This window comes from Rhodnius prolixus, unplaced genomic scaffold (genome assembly GCF_049639745.1).
Source record: "Rhodnius prolixus isolate KJV_2025 unplaced genomic scaffold, Rpr scaffold_2, whole genome shotgun sequence".
In the NCBI taxonomy this organism is placed as follows: domain Eukaryota; kingdom Metazoa; phylum Arthropoda; class Insecta; order Hemiptera; family Reduviidae; genus Rhodnius; species Rhodnius prolixus.
This window is the reverse complement of record NW_027411592.1, coordinates 64,886,438-64,902,925: the sequence shown is the minus strand read 5'-3', so window position 1 is coordinate 64,902,925 and position 16,488 is coordinate 64,886,438. Positions and strand designations below refer to the sequence as shown.

At 37.3% G+C, this 16,488-nt stretch overlaps 1 protein-coding gene across 7 annotated transcripts in view; it reads right to left on the bottom strand.

The window, feature by feature from the left end:
- The window catches only part of trio (trio Rho guanine nucleotide exchange factor), a 570,361-nt gene that overhangs the window by 96,693 nt on the left and 457,180 nt on the right, over positions 1-16,488 (bottom strand). For all 7 annotated transcript variants that reach the window (XM_074117039.1, XM_074117041.1, XM_074117040.1 and 4 more), the window contains 2 exons: positions 15,152-15,235; positions 14,430-14,580 (listed from right to left, as the gene is read on the bottom strand). In XM_074117039.1, coding sequence (XP_073973140.1) covers positions 14,430-14,580; positions 15,152-15,235 — 235 coding nt within the window. The remainder of the gene's footprint in view (positions 1-14,429; positions 14,581-15,151; positions 15,236-16,488) is intronic.

The following is a 16,488-nucleotide window of genomic DNA, read 5'->3' as shown; positions in this document are numbered from 1 at the left end:
TTAGCAAACACACTTTACTATAAATTTCACATAATAACCAATAAATAAAATCCAAGGTCTAAGACCAGGGGACTCGAACCCACTAAACCAACAATACATCTTAGCATTGCGGGTCTAGTCTCTTAACCGCCTAACATACTTTACTATAAATTTCACATAATAACCAATAAATAAAATCCAAGGCCTAAGACCAGGGGACTCGAACCCACTAAACTAACAATACATCTTAGCATTGCGGGTCTAGTCTCTTAACCGCCTAACATACTTTACTATAAATTTCTCATATTAAACATTAAATAAAATCCAAGGCCTAGACACTGGGAATCGAACCCACTAAACCAATAATACATCTTAGCATTGCGGGTCTAGTCTCTTAACCGCCTAACATACTTTACTATAAATTTTATATATTAACCATTAAATAAAATCCAAGGCCTACACTGAGAATTGAACCCACTAAACCAACAATACATCTTAGCTTTGCGAGTCTAGGTTTCTTAACCGCTCGGCTATCCTGGCGCCTAGGATCGTACATTACAGGAAAATGTCACTTTAGAGGAAATCTATCTCTTAAAACAACTCTCTCTTATTTCCATACTTACTACTTCATCGAAATTTCCATGAGAAAATGCCACAAATAGGTCTACATGCAAGTAGTACATTACCCAAATTGAAAGGAGGAAGTCATAGGAGTTATTAAAAAAAAAAATTGAAAAGTCTATTCATTAAATGGGAGTTCCGGTCAGCTGCTAGAGAAAATCGTGTTTTCGCAGTAGTGTCTCAAACATACAAAATAGGAACAAGTAGTGCCAGCAGACCGGAAGCAAAAAATTATTTTTTAATAACTGTAAAAGCTGTAAATTTCCCTGATCACACGCACACACACACACACATAGGAACTTAATGTGGAAAATTGGAAAAATCACTTACCTTCATTTTCTTTCCCGCAAATTGTTTTTAAAGTATTCGCAATTTTCCTAAACATTATCGTACATAATCCTAGTACTTTTTCGTCACAAAAAAAAAAAGAAAAAGGAAAAATCACAATGTTGTCCAAAAAAATTGGAATCGATTTTTTTTTAAGTTCGATATCGCCAATATTTATTTATTTATGAATGACTAAAATAGTAGTATAACTTTTTTTAAAGGTTTTTTTAAATTTACAAAACGCGAAATGATTTTGCATCAGAAATCATGTGGGAGAGATATCGCCAGGCGATTTTAGACGCACAATGTGTACGCGGCGCGTTCAACAACTAAACTTACATGTATGAACGCGATCGACTTACTGTGTGTGTCTATTTAGGCAGGCGGTTGATGTATTTTTTTGCAGGGTGGGATATTTTGTAACTATTTTCATTTTTTTTTTTTTTGAGCTTGAACGGTCAGTGAGTTATATTTGTTGCGTGTTTGAGTGTGTGTGTGTGTGTGTGTGAGTAAGAGAGGTCTCCTAGTGGGGCTAGGAGAGACTAACTCACGGATAGAACCCTCCCGACGAACGGGGGAGGAGCTAGCTCACCGAGAACAGCGCCAGTATCGCACTTAAACACCTTTAATAACTCAGCCAACATTTCACTGAGATCTGAATGGTTAATATAGAACTATAGTCTGTGCTAACTAAATTACATTAATACGATTCGTTATTGACAAAAGTTTAGGTAACCAAAAAACCACGTGATTACTAAACAACTTCAAATAACAAAGGAGATACATAATGCAGAAATTCCCACATACTTTACCAAAACATCCCCAAATTTTGAAAATGAAATATCTTCCAAAAACAAAATTCTCCAGAACTCTACAAAAATTTTTTGTACAATTATACGACTATTCTTATCTCTAAGACTGACATAGAAATATAAACCCTGGCAATGTAATACTAAAAAGAGAAGATACAGTATATGGAAATTCCCACAAAAAAAAACCCAAATTTTGAAAATGAAATATCTTCCAAAAGTAATGCTCAAAAACTCTACAAAATTTTTCTGCAATTTTGCATTACTTTTTACTTTAATACATGGTGTTTTCGAGTTTTGTTCTAATATAGGATATCTATTTTTTTTTTTTTGCTTATTTTTTAAGGCGGGGCTTAACGTCCAACTACCAAATTAGGTGTCGTAGACGGAGGCGACTAGCAAACATACTTTACAATAAATTTCTCATATTAACCATTAAATAAAATCTAAGGCCTAGACACCGGGAATTGAACCCACTAAACCAACAATACATCTTAGTATTGCGGGTCTAGTCTCTTAACCGCCTAACATACTATACTATAAATTTCTCATATTAACCATTAAATAAAATCCAAGGCTTAGACACCGGGAATCGAACCCACTAAACCAACAATACATCTTAGCATTGCGGGTCTAGTCTCTTAACCGCTCGGCTATCATGGCGCCTAGGATATCGTATATTAATAAATAATTACTGAAATCGGCATTATTCTTTCTTCCTTCCAGATTAATGGGTACAGTTACCAAAAATACGTTCTTACATTCCAGATGATGTGGGGGGTTATAACTATAACCTATTTCATCTTTTACAATATCCAGCTTCAAATTACAATAATCTGCTACTTCTTATACCGGAACTATTCGTTTATGTTTACATATACTAAACAATAGCATAACGCACATTTCCTTTTTGAATATCAACCGAATACTGATTACGAGCTTACCGGCGGCTGGTTTTTCTGTTCTACTAATCATGGCCCAAATATAATGTTTTTTTTTTTTTTTTTGGAACTGTTGGTCCATGATGTTTGATCTAACTTCTTAATTCTTGTTATCGGTGAGTAATCCCCGAATTCTATTCTTATTATTAAACTTCTTTTTTTTTTGAAGTAAATTAGACTTCTTTTTGTTTTTATTCTTTTTATTATGTAAATAAATAAGAATAACAATACGGTTTGGAATTTTCATTAATCTTCGCTTGGAAAATAGCCAAGGCTTCTACTAGGATTAGATTTTCCTGAAAAATCAAATAATGTTACCTATTTCCTCTTCCAATGTTCTAACTAATACGTAGATATACATTCTGTGTCATCCTGTGGGAAAACTAGAATGTTTTAGAAAAATCGTTATTCTGTTTTCCTTTAGATGTATAAAAAAAAAAAAAAAATTACCCTCTTCTTAAAATTCTGCATGAAAAACATATTTCCTAATAATGAGTCAAACACGCGGTTAAGAAGAAATATAACAATCATGTCAAATATTCGAAATTAAGTTGGTCATAGGAAGTACTTGTTATGACGTCCCTTGTGTAGAGAAAGTGGAGTCTAAGTAGGCGTGGACTAATACCAGTTTCCGCCGCCATAAAGTGAAGTTGCAAGGAGTAAATTTCGAATACGACCCCCAGGGATGTGAAGTTATGAGGGAACTTGGAAAAATTTAATTTTCCCCAATTTTCGAGACATTACTTTATTAAATGTAAAATGATGTTTTCACTCTCTTGAGAATTTCCCGGCTATAGCTCCCACGTCAAACCCACTAACACTTACAACTTTTATTTGTAACATTTTTTTTCCCCAGGGAAAATATCAGAACGAATTCAAACGAAATTTTTTCAGCTGGAATGTTTATTATTTTTGGTGACTGAATCATTATTTCTATAGGGGATGAAAAAAATAAATGCCAATTTCAGTCATACGTATATTTATTTATATTGCCGAGCTTTCGGCCTAGGGACTAAGGTCATCTTGTGGGCTTATTGAAGCTCGGCTACAATGAATAAATATCTTTACAAAAGATTGGTATTCATTCTTTCATTCTATTGAAAGCTAATAAAGCTTTTATCCAATCAAAATAAACGCCTCGACTTTCTGATGCAAGCCAATAGTAAAAGCGCATCATCAAATTTTAATCTCATACGAGTTGAAGAACCACGCAAGTGCGTAAGGCTTAGACGACACACAGCCTATGAATCTGTTAACTAGTAGACGTTTTTGTTATTTCAAAATTAGGTATCATCAGATCAAAATAGTTGCAATTGTGTTGCTAAATCATGTCAAAAACGTGCAACCCAAATTTCTATTTATTTTTCTAAGTTATTCTCAAATTTAAATTATGAATTCTATCACATAATTAAATTTTCCCTCAAGTTTGTAAATGCTGTGCATTACAAACTTAGCGGAAATCTAAGGAAACTTAATTGTAGACCGCCACGAAGTACAAAAAAGGTACATTCCTTAAAATATAGTATTTTCAGTCGAAGAAATTTGGAGGGCCAAGTAAAAAGCCCCCCCCCCAAAAAAAAGGTGGAAACCAATAGGATCCCTATTTGCCTTTCTGGTCCAGCCTTTATTGACCCTAGAGTGGATCAATTATGATGACAAGAAAGAATGCAACAGATGATTAGGACAAAAATCGAGCCAATGAAATGAAAGAATATTTTTTTAAAAACTTTTCGAGTCGGAGAAGCAACAAAGAAAAAGGAAACGAAACACACAAAAAAAAAATAACGAACTAGAGGATTGTCTAAAGGGAGACAATAACAAAATTTAAGGAGTAAGAAGAAAGATCTGGAAGAGTGAAGGAGCCTGGCGACGAGTATAATAAAACTAGATTTATAACTATCATTAATTAGGACGACCACATTCCGGCAGTCTGTTTTATTACTGGGCGGACTTATTGCTTGCCTACTGCCAGGCTCTGACGTACTCCATTACTCGCTCGAACAGTCTATTCGGGTCTTCCCATATATGACGATAATATATTATTCGCGCCCAATTCATGTCCAAACATGTTTTATAAAAAAAAAATTCATGGCAAGAGGATAGTAATTGCAATCGTGAAAGAAATTTCTATTTCCTGTTTTCAGAGAAAATCTAATATTGAGTGTTCTGAGTTCCGAAAAAAACTGTGTGAGTAGTAGTAAGAGAAAAGTCGTGTGAGTCTTCTCGCCATAATTTTTTTTTGTTTTGCGTCTTCTTTGAGGGGAGTGGGGAGGTCTTCGAACTAATGTAAACCGTAGTATATATAGGTATGGAATAGGTACGGCGATTACGGGAGACTGATTCCATTCTAAGGGGGAGCTTGTCCGATCATCATCGTGGGGATTCTGTTGCTTGCAGTTGTAATCGTGTAGATTGTGTCGCTTGTCGTCTATCATCGTGTAGATTCTGTAGCTTATAACATAGCCTATAACCTTGAATATCTGGCGCTTGTCGCCAATAATCATGTTGATTCTGTAGCTTGTCGCCTATAATCGAATAGATCTATAACTTGCGCCTTTATTAATCGTGCGATACAGTCGTTTTTCGCCTATAATCTTGTAGATTCTGTCGTTTTTCGCTAATAATCATTTTGATCTTGTTGCTGGTCGCCTATAATCGAATAGATCTGTCACCTGCGCCTTTATTAATCGTGTGATTCTATTTTTTCGCCTATAATCGCGTGATCCTGTCACTTTTCGCCTGTAATCGTGTAGATTCTGTCGTTTATCGCCAATAATCATGTTGATCCTGTAGCTTGTCGCCAATAATCGTGTCATCCTATCGTTTGTCGCCTACAATCTTGAACATCTGTCGCTTGTCGCCAATAATCATGTTGATCCAGTTACTTATCGCCTATAATCGTGTTATCCTATTGTTTGCCGCCTATAACCTTGAAGATCTATCCTTGTCGCCAATAATCATGTTGATTCTGTAGCTTGTCGCCTATAAACCAGTAGATCTGTCACTTGCGCCTTTATTAATCGTGTGATACTGTCTTTTTTCGCCTATAATCGTGTAGATCCTGTTGTTTGAAGAGAACAACAGTTCTCATTACGTTTGGAGAGATCATAGTTGCACGAGTGTTATCACCCGATAGTTTATAATTTCAAAAAACCGGAAATACCAGTCCAATCAACAACAATTACCTTGATTCTGAACTAAACAAGCAGAACTGACATAGTTGGACTACACTTGGGTACCCACCCGCGCACAAGGACTTTTAGATAATCCACCCTAGAATAGTTTTTACAATTTGTTACTGGTGTGAAATTAAACGAGCGAATCTCCTCTTCCACACTGAGGGGAGCACAAATTCATTCCCTTAAAACGGAAATCCATGAACAAGGGGGGATACGGCTATTAATGGTATCTCCTACAATTCTACACATACATAGATTGAACACTTCCTTCCGGTTTTAATACTCCAAGTTCCCTTTTTTTTTGTAACAGTTTTTTTTAAATTTACGAGTCACTACTAGGGGGGAGCGCCCGGGGGAATTCAAGTTCCAAAATTATTTTTATTCTACTTAAAAAACGCTGAAAGGTTAAAAAAAAACACAACCTTGTTCAATGTTACGAAGTAAAACGAACACACACTACACACAAATGGTAGATAAAGTTTTGCTATATTTACGTGACAGCTGATTAAGAAGTGAGACAGCTGTTTTTGCGGAAAAACTATTTTTTGTTTGTTTTGTTTTGTATATTAGCCTTTTGGTCAAGCCAAATTGGGTATTTTAAACATTGTATCATTGGCGCCACTGTGGTTTACTAAATTACGTAAACCACTTGGGTGCGGTATCGATATCTGGTTTATAACCTAATGTTTTACTATTTAAATGAAGTATGACTCCCCAGACGACCTTCTATTTACTCAAATAATTATTAAATATGAGGAGGGGGTTCAAAATTCGAATTTAAAAATATCTCACAAACCTAAAATACCACTTTACTTCCTTTTCACCTAAGATTTCTGACAACGTCCTGTATAGCTTAGGGAAAAGCATTACGGTTCATGGCAAAGTTTCCCATGCTGAGTTTTCACTATGAAAACAATATGAAAAAAAAAACATTGCGGGTCTCTTAACCGCCTAACATACTTTACTATAAATTTCTCATATTAACCATTAAATTAAATCCAAGGCCTAGACACCGGCGGAATCTAACCCACTAAACCAACAATACATCTTAGCATTGCGGGTCTAGTCTCTTAACCGCCTAACATACTTTACTATAAATTTCTCATATTAACCATTAAATTAAATCCAAGGCCTAGACACCGGCGGAATCTAACCCACTAAACCAACAATACATCTTAGCATTGCGGGTCTAGTCTCTTAACCGCCTAACATACTTTACTATAAATTTCTCATATTAACCATTAAATAAAATCCAACGCCTAGTCACTGGGGAATCAAACCCACTAAACCAACAATACATCTTAGCATTGCGGGTCTAGTCTCTTAACCGCTCGGCAATCGTGGCGCCTCAAAAACATGTCTTTCCAGTAGAAATATATTTGAAAATTGGTTACGATCGTGAATGATTTTTCTCATTAGGAGATGGTGAACATTAAAAATTGCTTAATAAGTTCCATATTTTCTTTCCAAATCAGTTCGTGGTAGCTAATTAGTCAATAACGGAGGCATTGGTTTTCTAGTTTTTGTTGTGAGGAGATTTGTTTTAAAGCAATTGTCTCTAAGGGAGGCGTTAGTTTACACACTTTCAGAAGATCGATGTATAAGATAAAAGTGAAGTGATGACCATGAATGATGGGGGAGAAGTGATGGGCGGCGGTGAAATTGAAGGCGGCGACATTAAGTGGGCACGCTGGAGGCGGCATTAAGTGCGCTGCACTCAGGCACGCTGGCGGCGACTATGAGTTCTCTCCTCCTTCACAAACTACCCCGCCGTTCACGAGCAACAGTCTCTTATTGTTGTTAATGAGTTGTTAGCCTTGCAACTTTTCCTCCATTTATCAACAACACCCACCAACCACCACCTCCAATCACCACACAAGAACAGTGGAAAAGACTTTAGGGGCGTGGAAAAAAAAAAAAAAAACTTTCACGGCCATTATTAATGTTTTGGTTTTTCGTATTTCCACCATCATCATCAACAGTACCACACCATTCCAACCCAGCGTCTTCCTCAGCTTTAGAAAATAAACAATTAATCACCGGCCCCCCTCCTCCTTTCACTTTAAGTTTTGATTAACTTACCTTTACATTGGCAACTACCGATTGGCAAATTAAACGATAATGACCGTAATACTCTAGTATGCGGCTCATTTAGGCTATGAATGTCACCGCTATCGACCATATCGTTAATAGTAATATCGCTTAAAATCAATTACAAGTCTGCAACTCGCTCATTGTTTTGGCCGCTCCATGTTTCTGGAAAACAACTGCGTGGGAGTGCATTATTGCTCTCAGCAGATTGTTGGTATTAAAACACTTAACTTGGATTGATTTCTCTTTATTCTTACGATTTAAAATCTTAAATTTACTTGAAACTCACAAGTTTTTGAATCGAATTCAATTCTAACAATGGGTACGACGTAAGCAGAACAGTTCCCAAATTTTAGTTCTGAGTCCAAAATTCTTAAAAAACAATTTTTCGAGAAAACTTATTACAAACAAAAGCTATACGTAGCTTGAATCTATGTATGTAGTTCAGGAGCTATTTTGGGGTAAACCACACCATTTGTAATCAGGGGATTGCTCCAATTTTGGTAACTATGAGAGCAAGAGTGGTAGCTAAGTAAGCAGAATGGAGGATATCGCGGATGCCCGTAAAGAACCATGGAAACTAGGAGTGGCTGGAAGGAAATCTAAAGATTTAGATTAGAAAGAGCTCGTGCAAAGCCATCGGACATTTAAATGAGGTGCTCAAAAAGAACTTCCTGCACCGAAAATCAAATTAAAAACTACGTTGCACTTTCTTGGTGGTGGGGTCCAATATGAAGGTCTCCCCGCTTAGTTTCTGAGATGTTGTTCGCACTATAACAGACAAACTACTTTGTTACAGACTCAGGGGGGGGGTCCTCCAATGAACATTTTAACGACAATATCGCAATAGTTTCCCCCCTTACCCAGCAATACCTTACCCAGTGGGGGGTAATTATAGAGCTAATAATAAAATTTAAGTGTAAAGAAAATCGATAGAAAGAATTTCTATGATAAGACGCATTTCCGGTTTTGCCTTGACGTAAACAACTTTATTTCCGGTTGCCGTGGTGGGCACCTAAATTATTATTATTATTTTAATGATTTAAGGCGCATCATTACAACATCTTAGGTTATTGGCGCCCGGAGCTTTTTTCAGTGCACTGCCGGCCTCCGGACAGTGATCTCTCGTTACAGACAACACTGTCCATCACCGGACAGTGAGCTGTAAGAAGCTCCTAGGAAGAGGAAAATCTAAGGGTCAGCAGCTGGATTCGAACCCGGGACCTCCGCGTGGGAGTCCAGTACGCTAACCGCATAGCTAATCCCTTCCCTTATTATTAATACTACTACTATTATTATTATTATTTACAATCAGATATACAGACTAAAATAATTACTTGATCAGTGGGGGCACATCAAAAAAGTCTATTTCAGGCAAACAAAAAATTTATTTTGAAAATTAGACCAATGAGAATGTAGAAATATAAAAAATTGAACCGAAATTAACCATTTGAAGAATAAAATAATGGAGGCAGTTAAAGAAGCGTGGGAATAACTAAAAATTACCAAGAAGAGGAAGAAGAAATTGTGCGCACATCCGGTGTCCGCAATGCGCGTAGAATTTGGCGGGGTGTACTTACCCGGGGCGCAGTAAAACTAACTAAGTGTTCTTCCCTAAAAGGTGACCTGGCTGTCCCTTCTAGTGGGTAGAATAAGTCCAGAAGTGTGGGTGGGTGGGTTTTGCAATGGAGCTAGCGAGCTGGGAGAGAGGGGATAAGGTGTAACATTGTTCAGGATTGGGTATTACCACCCCGCACTCCTGCTGTCCTCCTGGCTACTCTAGAAGACTCTCTAGCCACCTCTAGTAGCTTGTTTGAACCTGCAGGTGGTGGTGCTTTTCCTTAGTATGTGTGCAGGGGGGGATAGCATGGGGTTTCATTAACAGGGGAATTGTAATAGGCAATGAAGGGAAAACTCCCGCAATGAGGATCTGTTTCTTACTGGAGTTATCAAGCCAAAAGAAGGCATAAAACTAAACTGCCTCTCAACAGCAACCTGTTTACGATAATGCGTGCCTGAAAGTGAAGAGCGGAAATGAAGACTCACACGACATCCACTAACTCCCAAAAGGTTCTGTCTCCCGAATTTTCTCCAATCTATATCTCGTATATTTAATGCTTACCAACAATATTAGGGGATATTTTTAGTGAAAAACTGCACGATAACAATAGCTTCACTTCTAACGGAAGTTAGGTAAGAGGAAGTAAAAATACGTAGCCATACCACCCCACCCTCCAACCCAAAGGACATGGAGGATATACAAGAGCAGACATATAAATACGCACGTACGTAAGCGCGAGGCCTTGCACAAAAGAGAAGCCTCGCAGAGTAAGTAAGCAAGTGTTAGTAAAAAAAAAAGAGGGAAGAAGAAGAGTAGCTAACCTTGACCCGGCGGCTTGACTGGAGGCAGGAGCTTTTTCCCCAGCCTCCACCGTGCAGGCGGGGGCGGCATGAGGGGAAAATTCTCACTGCTGGAAGGCGGCAGCAGATCGATAGAGGCCCCCGTACTCAGGCTAGCAGAACTCGACGAGTCTCTCAGCAGCGGCGGCCGGGATCCAGCTGCTGCTCTGCTCCCCGGGACTCCACACCACCACAGCACGGTTGGCTCGCTGCTCTATCCCCGGTGCTACACTCAAACCGCCCCCGTCACCGTCGCCGCCTCCAGCCGAAAGCCACCCACAATTTAAAAAAAAAAAGGATAATAAAGGAGAAAAACATACCCACCCAATGCTGTATACGCTCTCCAAACCATTAATACAAATAATCCTAGTTCAACTCATGACTTGTTCTCAAAAGTATAAATATTGTTAGCAGAAATAAATCCATGTTATTGCTCAAAAACAAAAAATTACTAAAATCAAAAAAAGGTTTAATAAATGTAAATACGAAACTTACGAGAAAAAAAAGTAAAGTAAAGCCTATTTTTTCAGGCCATCTTTACATCCAACTATACAACTTTACTGTAAATTTTTCATGCTAACCATTAAATAAAATCCAAGGCTTAGACCTGGGGAATCGAACCCACTAAACCAACAATACATCTTAGCATTGCGGGTCTAGTCTCTTAACCGCCTAACATACTTTACTATAAATTTCTCGCTGCTCTATCCCCGGTGCTACACTCAAACCGCCCCCGTCACCGTCGCCGCCTCCAGCCGAAAGCCACCCACAATTTAAAAAAAAAAAGGATAATAAAGGAGAAAAACATACCCACCCAATGCTGTATACGCTCTCCAAACCATTAATACAAATAATCCTAGTTCAACTCATGACTTGTTCTCAAAAGTATAAATATTGTTAGCAGAAATAAATCCATGTTATTGCTCAAAAACAAAAAATTACTAAAATCAAAAAAAGGTTTAATAAATGTAAATACGAAACTTACGAGAAAAAAAAGTAAAGTAAAGCCTATTTTTTCAGGCCATCTTTACATCCAACTATACAACTTTACTGTAAATTTTTCATGCTAACCATTAAATAAAATCCAAGGCTTAGACCTGGGGAATCGAACCCACTAAACCAACAATACATCTTAGCATTGCGGGTCTAGTCTCTTAACCGCCTAACATACTTTACTATAAATTTCTCATATTAAACCATTAAATAAAATCCAAGGCCTAGACACTGGGAAATCGAACCCACTAAACCAACAATACATCTTAGCATTGCGGGTCTAGTCTCTTAACCACCAAACATACTTTACTATAAATTTCTTATATTAACCATTAAATAAAATCTAAGGCTTAGACACTGGGAATTGAACCCACTAAACCAACAATACATCTTAGCATTGCGGGTCTAGTCTCTTAACCGCCTAACATACTTTACTATAAATTTCTCATATTAAACCATTAAATAAAATCCAAGGCCTAGACACTGGGAAATCGAACCCACTAAACCAACAATACATCTTAGCATTGCGGGTCTAGTCTCTTAACCACCAAACATACTTTACTATAAATTTCTTATATTAACCATTAAATAAAATCTAAGGCTTAGACACTGGGAATTGAACCCACTAAACCAACAATACATCTTAGCATTGCGGGTCTAGTCTCTTAACCGCCTAACATACTTTACTGTAAATTTCTCATATTAACCATTAAATAAAATCCAAGGCCTAGACCTGGGGCATTGAATCCACTAAACCAAAATACATCTTAGCATTGCGGGTCTAGTCTCTTAACCGCTCGGCTACCGAGAACATTTAAGAAGCATTTGGGAAAAAATTGTAATATTATGAAAAATCCATATGGTAGTGTGGTACTTTCGGTTCTACCAATTTGGAATGTATCATGACATTAAACTCCTCTTTATTGTAATAATAATAGTAAAAACATCGTACGTCATATTGGAATGGTAGAATAGCTACCCGCCACTTTTCCAAGACGGTTATCCTGAAAAAAAATACGTTGTAGACCACGACAAGTGCGACAAGAATGGAAAGTTTAAAGGAAATCCTTGGAAATAATTTTTAAAAAAAATCCAAACTTAAGTAAATCATTCATTTTGTAGGGGTAGCACTACTTCCGGTAGTTTTGGAATGATCATCCAAATAGAAACCCTTCATTTATGTTGAATTCAAAAATTGTACATCATGCTCACGATGACGCTTTAGAGAGAGAGAAAGAGAGAGAGAATAGGAACTTTCGTCACCGTTATCAGGTGTTAGTCCAACAATGAAACTGCGCAGAACTTACGTACTTTCCACAAGAAGAAATGTTCACCAAAATAAGCCCCCCACCCGCCCATTGACGCGACATTTTTGAAGGAATACAAGTGATTTACTCACTAACAAACCGTCAGAGCAGAGTATATATATACATAAATATGTACAAAGCCCACTTGTTAGTGACTACAGCCTGCCTGCCTGCCTCACAAACGACGAGTAATCACGCCAACTTGTTGGTATCCCACTTCCGTCCGCTTTCCCGCGCAGCCGACTCAGCGGGTGTAAACATCTTGACCTTGTCTTTATTATTATCTGCCAACTTTTATTTTCTTTAAGAAATTTTTATTTCTTTATTGACTCCATTTCTTCTTTTGTGTATCTAATTATTATTATTATTAATATTGCTATTATTATTATTATTATTAATATTGCTATTATTATTATTATTATAACTATTATTATTATTAATATTATTATTACTATTTATTATTATTACTAGGCGCCACGGTAGCCGAGCGGTTAAGAGACTAGACCCGCAAAGCTAAGATGTATTTTGGTTTAGTGGATTCAATGCCCCAGGTCTAGGCCTTGGATTTTATTTAATGGTTAATATGAGAAATTTATAGTAAAGTATGTTAGACGGTTAACAGACTAGACCCGCAATGCTAAGATGGGTTGGTTTAGTGGGTTCGATTCGTTTAGTGGGAAGGATGAACGTTTGTCATTATGTATAACGACTTCCTTTAACAGCTAATTATGAGATTACGATTTTTTTTTTTTTTTTTTGGACACTAGTTTCTTAATAGGTGTTGGTGTAATGGTTATGAAGGGTGGTTTTTTTAAGTGGGACATTTTCAGTTTCGCGAAAAGTACTTGATATCAAGGCACTGGGGCACTCAATGAACGGTGTAGGACATCCACTCACATAAAGTAAACAAAAAAGATGAGAAAATACGATAGAATCAATGAGAATACAACATGAAGGCACCAAATTAAACAAATTTTAAACAAAAATAAGAGAAGGCTGACACCGTGAGAGCTTTTGGGTCAAAGGGTTGATGAACTCTTGTAAATTTTTTTTAAAAAAACAATTCTCTCTAATGCCCTATACTCCCATCGATATTAAAACATCAATAAAGTTAATGTTTGTACTTGCAAAAAAAAAAAAAAAGAAGCTCTCTCAAAGCTAAGATGTATTGTTGGTTTAGTGGGTTCGATTCCCCGTGTCTAGGCCTTGGATTTTATTTAATGGTTAATATGAGAAATTTATAGTAAAGTATGTTAGGCGGTTAAGAGACTAGACCCGCAATGCTAAGATGTATTGTTGGTTTAGTGGGTTCGATTTCCCCGGTCTAGACCTTGTATTTTATTTAATGGTTAATATGAGAAATTTATAGTAAAGTATGTTAGGCGGTTAAGAGACTAGACCCGCAATGCTAAGATGTATTGTTGGTTTAGTGGGTTCGATTCCCCGTGTCTAGGCCTTGGATTTTATTTAATGGTTAATATGAGAAATTTATAGTAAAGTATGTTAGGCGGTTAAGAGACTAGACCCGCAATGCTAAGATGAATTGTTGGTTTAGTAGATTCGATTCCCCAGGTCTAGGCCTTGGATTTTATTTAATAGTTAGTATGAGAAATTTATAGTAAAGGTTTGCTAGTCTCCTCCGTCCAAGACACCTAATTTGGACGTAAAGCTGCCTAAAAAAAAAAAAGTACTTGTATAATAGGGTTGACCAAACATCGACGTAGTCCATTCAAAAGATTAAAATGATCATGCATATGTTAAACTAATTCCAAATCGACTTACCCAATTCATGTATCCTAGGCGTTGAGGAAGTAGGTGGTTGTTTTAGAACTGCCAACGGTACCAATCCTTCTGGTGGAGGATCAAGTCCAGAGCTTGGCATCCGGACTAGACACCATTCTGGACTTCCGGCAACTGTTTCTACAACTTCCACCTGGTGCAAAAGGTTTCTACAATTAGTAAATAAACTGAAAATTGTGAAGCTACCACTAGAAACTCTGGTTGGCTGCTTTACCAGCACCACAAGTATTTATTCAAGTATTCTTCATTTCCTCTTCAAAAATCTAACAATGAGTAAAATCCTGACGGTTTACAAAATCAATCTTTGTCTTGAGTACCCTAAAGAAACTCCCTTTCAGAACAGGAAGGATGGTCCATAATGTGTTTCCGCGGACCTTTTTCATCACTTCTTCTTAAACCCGCGAGAATACCATCTCGCCTAACCCTAAAGACGGTCCTGGGCCCATTGATGATGATGGTTTTCCCATTACTTTCCAGGGCCCACATGCCTCTGGTCCTTACAATACGCGAAACCGTAATGCCTCTTTGTTCAGGGTCATTACGAAGTTTGCGAAAACTTTTCTATACCATTTTGAGTCGTTAAAAGCAAGAGCTTTTGATGTGACGTCATATACCAGCATTGAAGATCATCAGTTCGGATCTTCCCTTAAGGGAAACTTAAGTAATTATTACTGAGAACTGTTATACTTTCAAGTAACACCTACCTGCTGTCCCTTGGAGACGGAGAGTTGACCAGCGCCCGCAGCGGTGTGGTCGTTGATCACCCAGGTCATCTCGACCCCGCCAGTCTGCAACAAACAAAAAAAAAAAAAGGTGATCATTTAAGTCTAAGCTTAGCCTAGGACGAACTAATACATCATCTTTTAGTAGAATGATTATCATATCGATAGTCGATCATATCGACTATCATATCGATTTTTAGGTCCACTGAGAACGAAAAAAGTAGTATTTTTTTTTTTTGCAAATTGGTCTACGAGTGCAGCAAGTGTCACCGTAATTTAAAAAAAACAAAATCAGGAAGATGTTGGAGCTTGAAAATTTGGCTTACCGCTACCACCACCAGAGGATGCTGTAATAAGTTTTTGGTCGAAAATCTTTTAGACCGGAAGTATCGCTTTACTGAATTGTTTTAACAGTTTTTTTTCGAAAACGTGGCGCAGTTAGGCGGTAGGAAGTGTAACTATCAGTTTACTTGCCTGTTTGTGATTTATGACTGGCCGAATTGTTAATAAAATAACTTAACATCTAGTTAACTTTAGAATTAATAGATAATATCAATAGTTTTGTATTCATCTAGAATATAATGAAATTAGTTTCCCAAATAATTAGTGCGAGTAAAGTCTTCTATGTTTTCATACCAGATTTTCTTTTAATTTAGTGCACGACTCGCGACACTGTACTTTTGATTAAATCAGAGTACAGACATTTCGAAAAAAATCGCTAGATGATTTGACTAAAACAAAGAGATAGAAGATTTTGAATCTTTAAAAACAAGAAGATAACATCTAAATTTTTTGTTTGTTTTTTCTAATCAACTGAGGGTTTAGGGAAAAGCGTGAAAAAAAATGAAAATGAAGCTCGCAGCTTTTCATAGAGGTAATCAATTCGGGAAAAACTCTTGGACCTCATTTTCCATCAATATTCCCCGTCCTCCCATTACCACAAAACTTTCACCACCTAGTAAAACTCAGCAGCTTTCCACTGCTGCTCTCTCAGCCTCCCTCCTTTCTTCGAAGAAGGAGGAACACCTTTCTGGGGCACATCAACGGATCCCCAGATAGACGTAATCAAAACTGGGATTAAGAAGAAGGATGGAAGATGAAAATTATGAGAGCGGTATCCCAGACTGGCGCGGGGTAGGGCAAAACTGATGGGAAAACATCAGTACTGATTTTCCATTTTCTAACCAACCTAATTATACTGGTTACCATGGAAACTCAAGGAAAACTCCACTGTGCTTTGGTTTTATTTCCATGGCACACACAGCTCTAAACTGGATTATATCTAAGTACTTTTTCTCTGGATGGATACTGGGATAAAG